This window comes from Emys orbicularis, chromosome 25 (genome assembly GCF_028017835.1).
Source record: "Emys orbicularis isolate rEmyOrb1 chromosome 25, rEmyOrb1.hap1, whole genome shotgun sequence".
Lineage (NCBI taxonomy): Eukaryota > Metazoa > Chordata > Testudines > Emydidae > Emys > Emys orbicularis.
In genome coordinates, this window is record NC_088707.1 from 9,233,608 (window position 1) to 9,248,547 (window position 14,940).

Consider the following 14,940-nt stretch of genomic DNA (forward strand, 5'->3'; position numbering starts at 1 on the left):
AGCAAAGAAACTCCTGGTGACAATTATACTGCATGATCTGACCTTTACTTAATGCTTATGGCAAGAAATAACACAAACAGGAAATCTGTGCCATTTCCATCTGGTCAGAAATCTCAGTTGGCTTGCAATTTTTGTTTTGTGAATGTTTCTTCCATTCAAGAAAAATAACAATGCTTTTACACTGAAAGAGGAAGTGCCAAGTCCCACATCTAAATGACAGAAATTCTTTCCCCAGAAGAAATGCTTTCCACACCAGAGGCTGACTTCTCATAATTTACAGTAGTGAAAGATTGACTTTGCAAGGCAAAACAAGGCAAAAATATGGCAGCATGAAAAAGATTGCATTTTAAAACTTATTTCTGAAAGAATCTATAAGAAATTGTGCAAATGAATCCCACTAGAGTTAATATATTTAATACTATATACAGAGATTATCTATTAGAAGAGATAAAATCTGTATACATTGCATTTAAAGACTAGTTGTGATGAAGCTGAAATTCTCTGTATCAGGCTACATGTTCAAAAGTGATCTGCATGCTTCCCTGAGAAAGAAAGATCTCTTTTCTCAGGGAGATAAAAATTTACTCGGTTTCACCCTATCCTAGAATACCTGTACATAAATAAGACATACTGAGCTGAATTATTGAGGTACAGCAGGTTTCGGACAGGGCTCACTGACCATAAACAGGTTAATGTGGTCTCATCCACCAAATGTAATGACTTATTAAACACTAAAGAGTGCCTACATCAGACCATGCACATACAACTTTGTGATTTCTTGAAACAAACATAACTGTAGCTAGCATATTTCTCACAAATAAATTAAAAACCCAACTTTAAAATCTCTTCAACTCTTGGTTTTGATAGACGCTGAATCCCTTGCACCAGAAACAAACTTGATATGCTTTTAGCATCACTGAAGAAAGGCTTCATATTTCAAGTGCTAGTGGTGCTCATAGGCACTGCAGAAGTTATGGGGAGGCTTCAATTTCTGCCCTCAGACTCACACGCACGTCTCCCATCAACCTCGCTGTGAATTGTGTGTGTACCAATGGGTAGATTTTCAGCCATTAACTTCTATTTACTGTCTCTATAAAACTTGCCTGTTCAAATTTGTTGGTCACCAGGGACGACAGCAGCAAACCCATGTCATTTGGGTTGTAGATTAGCCTTCAATCGCAGTACTCAAGGTAAAGTTCCTGTATTTTATCCACTAAGTCCCTGAGTTCTCGTTTAGCTTTTAGACACAAAAGAACATTTAGTTCCAGCTCAGAATACGACAGTTGCACTCAGTAGTTCAGCACCATTGATAGCCTCTGAACAGACTGATTCTCTCAAACCATGTCACTACAATAAGGGAAAGTGACTTCATTTCCTAACAGCTTACTAAGCACTGCAGTACATGGTTACTTCTCTTTGCAATTGTCTCTGCTTTCCGATTGAAACATTTAGTCCCCTTGTACAGTAATGTCTTGCTTTTCGGTAAAATGCTATTGGTGTGGAGGAAATCTCAATAGGAATTAACTTTAATGAACACTTGCTTATTTTACAAGGGATACTTTTATAATAGTTATAAAAAACTGTACCTAACTTTTTAAAAATATCATTTGATCCTGGAATCACTGGGAAAAACTGAACACTGAAGCACAGTGCTTGCAAACTACAGAAGGCCTTTGAAATCTAACTTTTTCTTTTCAAGCATTATATACCATACTTGAAGCTTGAAAAATGATTGAGACTGACTTTTATAAGTAGGACATGTGAAAGATTCATTGTCTTCTAAATTAGAAGGCAGATCCCATGTGTAGCTAGAGGGGAGCTATCCAATTTGTCACAGAAATCCCACTGTGGCTTGTGAAAATGTTCGCTTACTCAGACGGCAATCACCAGCCATTTGAGGGAAAATGGAGCATCGTGCACAATAGGTGGGATTGCATAACTCTAAAAAACATGAGGACTGATTCACCACTGTATTACTCTAATTCCATGCTAGTGTAACTCCACTGATTTAATCATAACCATCTACCGTCACAGAACTGGAGTAACACACTGGTGAACCAGGTATATGGTGTTCATCCAGACAGACCACCATGAACATGCTTTTATAATAACTCCTAGAGACTGCTATATAGTGGAAAGGAGGACATCCAGGCACTTCCAACCAGCTTATATTTAGACTGATGGGGAGGACTTTTCTTAGAAAATGTTGATGCATCAAAACAGAAACTTTTTTGTGGCAATATACCAATTTTGATTAAATTTTCATCAGAAAAAGTTTCTCAGGTCCAGAATGACATTTCTGATCAAAACCACAGAGACCCCCTACCCTAGAAAGGCCAATAGCCTGGCCAGGAGGACACTCATCTGGGACATGGGAGAATGGCAGAGCAGAGATATGAAGTTGGGTCCCCCACATCATAGGTGACTGCCCCAAACACCAGGCTATTGGATATTCTAGTGTCTGTCTTGGTAGATTTTCATGAAAAACTTCAAAAGAATTTGGTTTCATCCCAATGTGAAACAGGAGCAATTTTGAAATCTTGAAAAGTTTTGCAGAACGGGAAAGCCATCTCCCATACAGCTCTAGTTATAATTCCCCTTATGATCTGATTCCTTATAAAAGTAGTCGTGTATGAACATTTGCTAAATTTTTGCACGCTTTTTATTCCTTTATCTTTTTAGGTGGCTGCCATCAGATCATCTTTTGAAGCATTAGGAACAAACCAACATGGTTCCCCTACTCTCCCTGCAAAAGGCACACGCACACAGCCATACGAGTAATAGATGAATATAACACTACAAATGTTGCAAACTAAATACTTCACACTCTAGAAATAACAGTACTTGACTAATGTGTCAATTTTCCCTACGTCTAAGAGCACTGATCTTGAAATATTTAGTCTCCTAGAAACTACAGATTTAAATCTCAGCAAGGTTGACCTAGCTCTTAATAAGCACATACACTTCATACCATAGTTTCCTGTTTTGGTTCCTTCTGGATTACATTTTAAAAAATGAAGTCTATTTATTTTATGTGGTTATAAGACAGGCATTGCCAGTAGTCCATTTAAACTAATAGCCAATCTCTGACAGTGATCAATAAAAAGATGCTTCTAAGGAAGGTGTAAAATCACCTTAATGGACAATTATGTAACAACATGCTCACAAAGAGAATTTTTTTTTCTAACTGATACAGCTAGTGGCTGAGCACAATGACTTTTATTCCTCTTTTTTAAATCCTAGTAAGTTTAACTGTAGATATTCTTATTATTCATATAAATGTTAAATCTTCTTTGAGATCTATGGATTTCTTTGCCTTAATAATATCTTGTGACAATGAGTGCCACATGTTAAATTATACATTGTGAAGAAACATATTTTCTTGTAATATCTTTTATTGGACCAACTTCTGTTGTTGAAAAAACAAGCTTTCAAGCTTACACAGAGCTCTTCTTCAGGTCTGGAAAACATATTCAGTGTCACAGCTAAATATAAGGTGGAACAGATTGTTTAGCATAAGTAGTTAACACATATTTCAAGGGACCATTCAACGTGAAGAGGCTGGTTAACAGCCCTCCAGTCATAGGGGGACAGGAAGGGAGGGGAAGGGAGATGGGAGGGTGTGTTATTGGGTTATAGATTGCTGCAATAAACCATACATCCAGTGTCTCTATTCAGTCCATGATTATTAGTGTCTAGAAAAGTTATGAATTGAAGCTCCCAGGTCCATCTTTTGAAAGCGTTCTATAGGTTTCCTTTAATCATGAGGACAGAGGTCAGATATAGAGTGATCATTTTGTGAAAGGTGTTCACCCACAGGTGATATGGTGTTCTTGTCTTTTATCATTTTCCTGTATGAGTTCATTCAAGAGCATAGCAATGGTCTGGTTTCACCCACTAACTGTTATTGGGGTGTTTAGAGCACTGGATGAGGTACGATTTCTCACCTCTTATTTGTCTCCGCTCTAAATTTTACATTTCTATCTTTTTGACCTTTTCTCAAAAGGAAATATTTCAAGACCTCAAAATATTTTCATTGCTCTTCTCAGGATCTTTTTTGTTTCTGTTAAATCCTTTTTGAGATGAATGAACAGAACTAAATAATTTGATCTACTTAGATACTTCTATTGCCCCTAGCAACACAGTAGCTATATGCCAGTATTCAAGGTGAGGGTATACCATGATTTTATATAGTAAGACTATAACATTTCTATCCCTTTCCTAGTGCAACCTAACATCTAGCTCACTTTTTGGATCACTGTTGCATGTCATGCAGATATTTCCTTTGAGCTGTCCTGGATGCCAAAGGTCTTTTTTCTGAGTTGCTAGAATTACTTAGAATCCATCAATAGATATGAGCAATATAAATGGTTCCTTCTAATGTGCAATACCTACAGTACATGAATTGCATCTGACACCATGTTTCTCAAGTGCATAGTTCTGTTAGGGCCTTTCAGAGTTCCAAATGGTTTTCTCTATCCTAACTAGCCTAAATAATACTGTGTCATCCATACATTTTATGTCATCTTTGGGATCTTGCAGAATGAAAGGAGATATACAAATGTAAAGTGTTGTTTAGGGTTACCATTCATCCGGATTCCCCCGGACATGTCCGGCTTTTTGAGCTAAAAATAGTGACCGGGGGAATTTGTAAATGTCCGGACTTCCCCCCCCCATGCAGAGCGCGCGCGGCTAACAGGGCAGCCGGCTGGATGGTGCCACTTACATGGGGCTCCGACAGCCAGAGAGAGCCCCTCCTCCGCTTCCCCGCAGCAGATATCACTCCCTCCCTCCCTGCATTCGCAGATCACCTCCGGCAGTCTGGAGCTCCTCCCCCGCTCCTCCTCCCCTGCTGCCCAGCGTGCCGGGACGAGCGGCACGGTAAGAGGGCCAGGGGGGTCGGAGAAGGGGCAGAGAGGTTTTGGAGGGGGCAGTCAAGAGACGGGGGGTCGGGAGTTCGGGGGGGGGCTTTATGGGGGGGTGGATAAGGTTTTGGGCAGTCAGGGTACAGGTAGGGGGTAGGGTCCTGGGGGGCAGTTAGGGTGGGGGGGGTCTTAGGAGGGGGCAGTTAGGGGACAAGGAAGAGGGAGGCTTAGGTAGGGGGTGGGGTTCTGGAGGGCAGTTAGGAGCAGGGGTCCCAGGAGGGGGCATGCAGGGGACAAGGAGCGGGGGGGGGGTTGGGAGTTCTGGGGGCGGGGCTGTCAGGGGGCAGGGATGGGGAGAGGGATCGGAGCAGTCAGGGGACAGGGAGCAGAGGGGTTTAGATGGGTCGGGAGTTCTGGGGGAGGGGCTGTCGGTGGTGGGGAGTGGTTGGATGGGGCGTGGGAGTCCCAGGGGTCTGTATGGGGGTGGGGATGTGGATACGGGTTGGGGCAGTCAGGGTACAGTAGGGGGTAGGGTCCTAGGGGGCAAGTTAGGATGGGGGGAGGGTCTCAGGAGGGGGCAGTCAGGTGACAAGAGGCAGGGAGGCTTAGGTAGGGGGTGAGTCCTGGGGGGCAGTTAGGGGCAGGGGTCCCAGGAGGGGGCAGTCAGGGGACAAGGAGCGGGGGAAGGGTTGGGGGTTCTGAGGGGGGCGGGAAGTGGGAGGGAGTGGAAGGGGCAGGGGCGGGGCTAGGGGAGGACGGGGGCAGGGTAGGGCGGGGCTCCTCCCGTCCTCTTTTTTGCTTGCTGAAATATGGTAAACCTAGTGTTGTTATTAATCTGATGTTGTATTTTCTCCAAAGCAGAGGGTTTCCATGCCACTTTTTCAACTGTTATTTCAAGCTAATATTTGCTGCAATTCTAACCCTATAACTAATAAAATCCTACTCAAACACCTTGATATATAGGACCACAGTTATATTTAAAAACAAATTAAAATGCAGCAACACAATGGTACATCCAGCTTTCCCCATCTGATTACCACACCACACTTCCGTGAAGTGCAGCAGCTATTACCAAATGATATTCTTATCAACTCTTTGATTTGTAATGTTACTATTGCAGCCAGTTAGCAACAAGATGCTTGGCAAATGGAAATATTCAAACTTATACTATATTACTCTGCCCTGACATATAGAAGAGTTTTTTGTATTGATACAGAAATATACTCATCATATATTCCTCTATGCCAATTTTAAATATACATTTCCATTTATAAGACAATTCTGTATTTTCAACATTGTTGCTACATTTATCTTTATATTTCTACTAAAGCATTTGAAAAAGTAAACTTTACTATACTGCTCTCATATTCCTTTTGCTTTACTGGTAGCCAATAAAGCAAAAGAAAGTTTGTGAAGAATAGGAGAAAAAGGTTTTACTCTTTGGCATTTGTGATCTCTCATTAAGGAAAACATGCTCAAGTAAGAAACAGTATATAAAAAGCTGCAACTTCTTAGCGATTTGAATAAGAAAATGTGTCCCTTGCTATAATCAAAATAAAGCACTCGAGTGGAAATGCAATGTGTTGGATTTATAGACTGGGACAGTTTTAGTTACAAACAGCTCTATTCCTTATCTTCATTTCACCTCAACATTGGAGAGATTGCAAATAATTATATTCTCGCTTCAGAGGGCAGAGCATGGTCAGAATAGCAAACAGCCGTCTAGTCCTAGCTTTTTACACAGAGATTGCTTTCACTGCTCAAGCCACATGAACTAATGAATTAAAATCTAGAAAGAGCTTTTCTTTTTTAAAATTCAAGTGCATAATGGTAGCCAAAGTTCCAATCAGATGTCAGCATCTTTGCAAATTAATCTTTGCAAACCCCAACAACATCCCTGCATCCATGATTTATGCTGAAGAATTAACTCTCGGAGGGCTAGTTTAGTGGGATGGCAGCAGAGCTGGGACATGTGCTGCAGCAGAAGGGTCTTTACTTTGGGAAATACTTAGGAGGACTGCCACTCTTAGGCCAGGTCTACACTACACACTTATTTCAGTATAACTATGTTGCTCGGGGGTGTGAAAAATCCACACCCCATGCACAATGCAGTTATACCAACTAAGGGCACGTCTTCACTACCCGCCGGATCGGCGGGTAGCAATCGATCTATTAGGGATCGACTTATCGCGTCTAATGAAGACGCTATAAAATCGATCCCCGATGGCTCTGCCGTTGACTCCGGAAATCCACTGCGGCAACAGGCGGAAGCGGAGTCAACGGCGGCGCGGCAGTGGTCGACTCGCCGCCGTCCTCACTGCCAGGTAAGTCGACCTAAAATACGCAACTTCAGCTACGCTATTCACGTAGCTGAAGTTGCGTATCTTAGGTCGACCCCACCCCGTAGTGTAGACCTAGCCATAGTCCCGGTATAGACAGCACTATATCAGTGGGAGAACTCCTGGTGACATAACTACTGGCTCTGAGGGAGCGCTCCCATCGGCGTAGGAGCGTCTTCTCTGAAACACGAGAGTGGCGCAGCTGCACCAATGCAGTGTTTTAAGTGTAGACCTGCCTTCAGAGGGATGTGGTTAGGGGTAAGAGAATCACAAATGCTAGTCACACAAATGCCAGTGGATTCATACAGTAAGATTGACATCAAACTTGGACAAGGCTGTTTGACAGTCCTCCTGTCTGGAAGAGGATTGCTGCAATCGCACCTTCAGAATAGAGGGGAGAGAAACTAAATTCCACAGGACTCTATTTAGACTGGCCATTAGCAGCTTAGGGTATGTCTAGGGTAGCAATCGATTTATCCGGGATCGATATATTGCGTCTCGTTAAGACGCGATATATCGATCCCCGAACACGCTCACCGTCAACTCCGGAACTCCACCAGAGCGAGCGGCGGTAGCGCAGTCGACGGGGGAGCCGCGGCCGTCGATCCCAAGCCATGTGGACCCCAGGTAATTCAATCCAAGATACTTCGACTTCAGCTACGCTATTCGCGTAGCTGAAGTTGCGTATCTTGGATCGATCCCCCCCCTCCCCCCCCCCCAGTGTAGACCAGCCCTCAGATGTGGACTTTAGGGAAATATGCAGCACTGACAGAGGAGGCACTGCTCACAAAAAAACAAACCCCACAACAAATTTAACTTGGTAAATTAAGAACTTGGCTTTTCTCTATCTTCACTAAGCACATGAATGGTGTTCAAAGGGCCTCTAAAACTTTTTCATGCAAAAATTGGTGCAGAGCCCAAGATATCAATCTACTTGAGAGTGCAACTGTCCCTGCTGTCTCTGTAAAGATATTTTCTTTTACTTATTCTTAAAAGGCATATTTTCAGAAAAGATGGGTTTTTAATTTAAAAAAAGCCAACAAAAGGAACCATTTATAGTAGAAATCTCTATTCTGCTTTGAAGTATTCAATTCAAATAAGTGCCTGTTAAAAATACACTTTCTAACACAATGTACTATACAGTGCATTTCAAAGAGAGCCAACAAAACTTACACAAAAAACTATGTGAAATCATGAAAAACTTAATTAATGTGTTAAAGAATAAACATTTTACAAAAATCCATCTTCTTTGCTCCGAAGAGAAAAGCATGTTAACCCTTTGTCCCACTTGTGCCATGGACTGCTCAAAAACACTCATGGAAATCTATGACAACACAGAGCCAGCCCTCTCCTCCCCCACCAAATTCTCCAGTCCCCCTGCAGGCCAACCTCTTCACTCCCTGCTGCTGAAGGAATACAGCTTCCTTCCTCTCTAGGTTAGCTGATCTACAGCTGCCACTCTTCTTTGGACATCCATAACTCCGGCTACTAACTCTACCCCATCTACTTACCTCCTCCGATTGCTCCAGCTTTTTCACCCACCTGATCCAGCCTACCTCTCTAGCTCTGGCACCGGCACTACTCACCTATCTGCAAGTAATAGCCTCCTTTTCGTTCTTAAAAAAATCAGGAGGGTTTAAATTCAATAGTGATTTGCACCACTAAAAATGATAGAATTTATTTTTAAAAATTCTGTTCAGTGGCAGTGTAAAATCAAAGAGCAAAGAAAGGTGCTGAAAACTTCAGTCTGAAGAAGAGGAGCTTTCCTGAATCACCGGAAAAATAAAAAAAATGGCCAATCACACTTCAGAGACGCAGACAAATTTATTATTCCAGTATCAAGTCAGTCCAAAGAGGAACCAAAAACTACACGAAAGCTTTTATTTTATCACAAAGACAAGCTAGACAGTCATTGCTTTGTCAGGTTTCAGAGTAGCAGCCGTGTTAGTCTGTATCCGCAAAAATAACAGGAGTACTTGTGGCACCTTAGAGACTAACAAATTTATTAGAGCATAAGCTTTCGTGGGCTACAACCCACTTCCGAAGAAGTGGGTTGTAGCCCACGAAAGCTTATGCTCTAATAAATTTGTTAGTCTCTAAGGTGCCACAAGTACTCCTGTTATTATTGCTTTGTCAGTCTACCAAAGCAGATGTAATAAAAGGAACTTCAGACAATGAGTAAGAAAAATAAGCCTGTAAACAACAATACCCACTTTCCTCTACGGTACTAGCATGGCCTTTTTAATCACCATATCTGAGCACCTCACAATCTTTAATTATTTATTTTTCACAATAGCCCCAATTTTCACACAAGGAGCTGAGGCACATAGAGACTAATGATGAAGTGGGCTGTAGCCCACGAAAGCTTATGCTCAAATAAATTTGTTAGTCTCTAAGGTGCCACAAGTACTCCTGTTCTTTTTATAGAGACTAAGTGACTTGTCCAAGGTCAAACAGTATGTCTGTGTCAGAGAGCAGGAAATTAACCTTGGATCTCCCGAGTCTAGAGTCCTAACCAGTGGACCATCCTTCTTCAATTAACAGACTCTCTTTTTTTGGTTTTCACTCTCACCCCATCATATCTCAGTTTGGTAGAAATGTCCTTAGCTTATTCACTTCCCTGTGTGGGGAGTGAGTCTACTGTCCAGAGCAGAAGACTAGGAGTGATTACTACAGAACTGGGATCCAAAGTCCTTACTCAGGCAAAACTCCCATTGAATTTAGTGTTCAACCAGCGCCTGGCTGCCACTCTGTTCTTGAGATATCCAGAAAGTTGAGTTAAGTTCAATGAGAATTTGACAAGAATAATTTGGTATTTGTATATATTTTCAGCTTTGAGCCATCTCAATATGTGAATATGAGCAAGTCATGTAAGCAGCTGTAAAATTAGGATAATACTACTTACCTGACCCACCAGGGGATTTACGAGGCTTATTTAATGTTTCTAAAGTACTTTAAAGGCCTCACAGGAAAGGTGCATAGAATACGAATTATTTTGATCACTATTATCTAATATGGTAAGAGAGGCTATTGTCCCTTAGGAAGCTTGCAGCTCAAACAGGAAAATGACAGAAACTATCACAAATGGTATCAGCTGATCCCATAAACATGTATTGCTAGTGTGTAATTATGACCCACAGTTTAATAATATGGTATTATTACCTTTTTCCTTTTGTGAAAATCATTCCATCTCTACCACACATACACCATGTGATAATTACAAAAACTCACGTGCTACATCACAACCAACCAATTATTGCTGTACATTTGTAATGCCGAAGGAGATCTCATACCTGATTCTCATCCTGCACCTCCATGCTGTACTGGGGCCCCGGCTGTACCTCTGTGACTTTCTCGCCAAGGAGGAAGCCCAGGCGAGTCATGAGTGTGTTTGCTGCCTCATCTACGGATGGAGGGGGTCCCAGCTCCTGCTCAGCTTCACCTGAACAACAAGAAAAACATAATTTATGATGGAAACTGTTTAACTTTACTATTGTTCACCCACTGTTTTAATGGTATAGCCAACTTTTCACACAGCAACTCCACTATACAGGTTTTCAGGTCACACAAATCTTCTCTGTCTCACTCAACACTCTTTGCTGGACATTCATTGGTTTAAATGGTCACTCTGCATTTCTTTTAATACTACCCTTTATTCCTTCTCTCTCTGCTTATTCTCAACACCTCATTTTGGGCAAGATGCAGACAGTCATCCCTTTCCCCCGAAGTTCATGACAAAGTCCTCTAGGCTCAACCAAGAGATGGGACGTTGCTAAAATGCAATCCTGAAACCATGCTCCTCTCTCACATACACAACCAAATGAGTCACCTCTATGTCACCATTTGCAGAGAACTCATGACTGTATGTGAATTGTTTGATGTTCTGTTAGCAATGCACTCAAGTGGCATTCATACCAGTAGGCCCACAGTTTTAAGCAGCTGAAATTCATTATTTCATAACATGAAGGGACTTGTTTAAAGACTGATCTATTATTCATTAGGAAAGGTAGAGTAAGATAATAGTCCCATTTTCAGCCTGTCCCAGGGCCAGACAAGGCAGTTCAATTCACATATGTTCGTAGTCCAAAACTCACAATTCGAGTGCACTCCTACAGCCCTTTGGTAAATTAACCAGTCTTTCATACTCTCAAAAAGCTTTAAAAGCAGAGGGTTTTTTTTAAATCTACTGAGAGATCCAACAACTTTCGTGCAGCCGTTCTACAAAAAAATAAACCGAGAAGGATTTTTGTCACACCTGCTATCTCTGGGAAAATATTGCACAAGAAGCCATAATAGTTCCTAGGATGATATTATGATCTATCAAGTCAAATACTCACTTTTTGTTTTTTCAGAATTTCCAATTATGAATTTACTCATGAAATGCACAAGCTTGGAATGTGTGCTGTCTGCTAGGTAAAATACATTTAAACTCTCAACACCTATTTGCAGCATAGATTATAGTGATTTTGAAGGAGGCTATTGGGTAAATGATACATAAACAAAAGGAAAAGTAGACAAAAATGTGGATGCTTTGGACTATTTTATCAATTCCCATTTACTTCCCACAAGAGCCCTTCTTTTTAACTGCTCTAAAAAGCTTCACAGAATCAAATCATTACTGCTAAGGGTCTCTCAAACTGACAAAAAACTAAGATTCAGAAAGTTGAAACTTCACTCCACACGTTCTGTTGTGCCAAGGAATATATATGGCACATAGAATCCCCTAATATTTCAAAGCAGCATGAACACTTGTACCCAACCGTGTAGATTAAGCTAGAGGTTCAAATTTTAATCTGAATCTATGGACTTTTGTCAGTTTCATTCAGACCCTTATTGTAATTCTGACATAGTAGGTTGTGTGCTTCAGGTCAGATATTAGAGCCATGCTGGTCAGTCCAGCATGATGAGAGAAAGGAATACTGTCCAGTGATTCCTTTGAAACAGGGATCAAGCCAGTCAAAGTTGGAAAGAACAATATATGCAACCATCATCTGCCAGCCTTCATTTGTTGTTGATCTGTATACCGTCAGAGGGAACGCACTCTAATCCACAAGACCATGCCTTTTTGTACAGTTGTTGCATGGACAGCAAAGTCCGGATCCCAGAGCAAGTGCTAGTGTACACAGGCTTCCAGGTGATCACCAGCAGTTGAGGACCCACGTTAGTGAAACCTGCTCAGTGCAGGTCTACATGACATGGCAGTAAAACACTCAGCCACTGGCACCTTAGCTGCACTAGTGCTCCCACCATTACTACCATCAGTAGAATTGAACTGGAGTTAATGTAGGTGGAAAATTTTTCCTAGGAAATGCTAGAGTAATCAAAGCCATAAGGAGAAGAGAATAAGTGCTGGAAAGGAAAATGTTCAGCATGTTGACTATAAGCTATAGGTGTGTCTATATATGTTTATGCATATTTTTTAAAACCTAATATCTAACTAACTATACTGTGTTTCTAAAAATACTCAGCACCTGTCTCTTTTTAGGACAGAAGCATGGTGCAAAATAACAGGCATATTTCAATTTCAGGCTGAGACTTGAAAAGTATCATCTTAATTAGAAAAAAAAACTTCAAAGAAACATCAGGAAATGCAAAGCTATATGGAAGACAGGAGAAAGGACATAGTGCTGGGGTAAACGTAGGCTCCATTAAAATTCCAAACATTGAAAACAGACACTGAATTATCCTGACCATGGGGCTGTTCTATACAGAGGAGCAGACATAAAGCTGAAAGAGAGAGAGAGAGAGAACCCAACAAGTAAGAGTTAAAAGAGGGGCAAGAAGTCTGGGTCCTGGCTCTAACTTGAGTTAAGATCACCTCATGGCCAGGTTATTAATTAGTTTAAATTAGTTAGCATATTTACGATGTTGGTTGATAATGTGTATTAGGTTAGTACTGCATTTATAGTGAGAATTACAATGTGCTTCTACTCTGGAAAGTGATAATAAAAAAGCATCATTGGTTTCTGTGTTTATTGCCTCTCCATCTCTACAGATACAGGGCTCTCAATGAGAGTAAAAATTGTTTTTTTCCCCCCTGATCACCAGTGTCCCAAAGGTAATCCAGGACCTGAAAATGAAGTTCTTCCCTGTTCAGATCAACATCAGTAACAAAGATCCTGTAGGCCAAGTTCTACACCTGTGCAACTTGAGTTCCAAGGAGTTGCAGAGAAGGAACTAAGGGCAAAACCTGGGCCTGCAATTACAACGTAGGCAATTATTTTTGGGATAATGTTCAATCCAGAATAAAAGCCAACTCCGTTTCCCAAGGCTGTTCTAGCGCTGCAATGCTAGTGGCAGTAAAACCTTATCCTAGTCGGAACAGTCAGCAGACATGACTGATATACAACAAAAAGATCTGTTGAGTAAGATGGTGGCATTTTTACAGTCACTTTTCTGAATAGAACCCCATTTTAAAGCTCATTTACTTTTTTAGATCTACTTTTTTTCCCTTGAATGAAATGTATCTTACTCTACATCTTATCTTTCCGTTCTTGAATACAGATGTCAACATTCCCAAAAGGTGCTGGAGAACTTAGTATACAGTTAGGGTAGAGGGAGGTTGGTTTTTTACATGTCACTCATAACTATTGCTGAAAGGTACAATTCAGTTGAAACTATAACCTTGCATGAGAGCTCAATAAAAAGATTAGTCTGCTGCTCCTAGGGATCCCAGTTCAAGGTCATAATTTCAATTCCCAGAAGCATAAAACAACTTTTCATTGTCTCGATCATACTAATGCAGATTAAAAGAGCTTTTAAAAGGATATAGATAATGTTGATTAATGAGGATGATTAAACAAATACTTAGTGGGGAGTGTACCTTAGTTCACAGATGCAGCATCTCATACACAACAGACTCCACATTCATAATAACCAGCAACATGTGAAAAATGCGCCCTGAATTGTCTTACATGGAGACTTTGCTGCTATGAAAATGAATGAATTCTTCACCCAGAGACCTCGCTTCCAGTCATCAAGGTGAAAATACTATCATATCCTTCGTGAGAATGGAGGGCTGTGTCTGAAGCAGAACCAGTGTGATTCTGCTGTATGGGAGACTGCCTGCAGAGGGAGTGAACCCAGCTCTGTGTGTGGGTAGAGGTTCTAGATGTGTCACAGTCCAGTGGGGATCTGGAGGCAAGGCAAGCCTGTGGAGGATCCCCTGCTAAAGCCCCTGAAGAACTTCCCACCACACAGCCTAGTTACTCAGGCCCTGCCTTCACTGAGAAAAAAGGTTGTTTTTTTTAACCTTGGGGGTAACGAACACATGACCTGTGAGTTATCCTGAAGTAAAAACACAGTGAAAACCAGGCACTTTAGTTTTACCACAAGGTAAACTCACTGAGGTCGACCTCTGGAGGAGGTATAGGATTGCTTACCTCAACAGTAAAACTAAAGTGCATGGTCTTCATTGTGCTTTCACCTCAGACAGGTCATGCATGTTAGTTACCCGAGGTAGAAAATGCACCTCTTTTAGCAGTGAAGACAAGTCACCGGACTATGTGCTGTACTGGAGACTGGTTTTGGGTCTAAAAGTGCAAACGAAGGGACAGACTGCATGACAACCTCAATTAATTTCATGCATTGCAGTGGTGCATGGAGAGAGAAGCAGTTTCGTCAGTAGCCAGGTCCAAACTATAAAGCTCTGTAAAGATCAAACCAGTGCCTTGAATTACACTTGAAAGCAGAGGGGAACCCAATGCAGTTTGCTGAGCACAGGTGTAATGTTTTCA

At 41.4% G+C, this 14,940-nt stretch overlaps 1 protein-coding gene across 1 annotated transcript in view; it reads right to left on the reverse strand.

The window, feature by feature from the left end:
• The window catches only part of TANC2 (tetratricopeptide repeat, ankyrin repeat and coiled-coil containing 2), a 513,617-nt gene that overhangs the window by 165,975 nt on the left and 332,702 nt on the right, over positions 1-14,940 (reverse strand). The window contains exon 7 of the mRNA XM_065422604.1: positions 10,498-10,646. Coding sequence (XP_065278676.1) covers positions 10,498-10,646 — 149 coding nt within the window. The remainder of the gene's footprint in view (positions 1-10,497; positions 10,647-14,940) is intronic.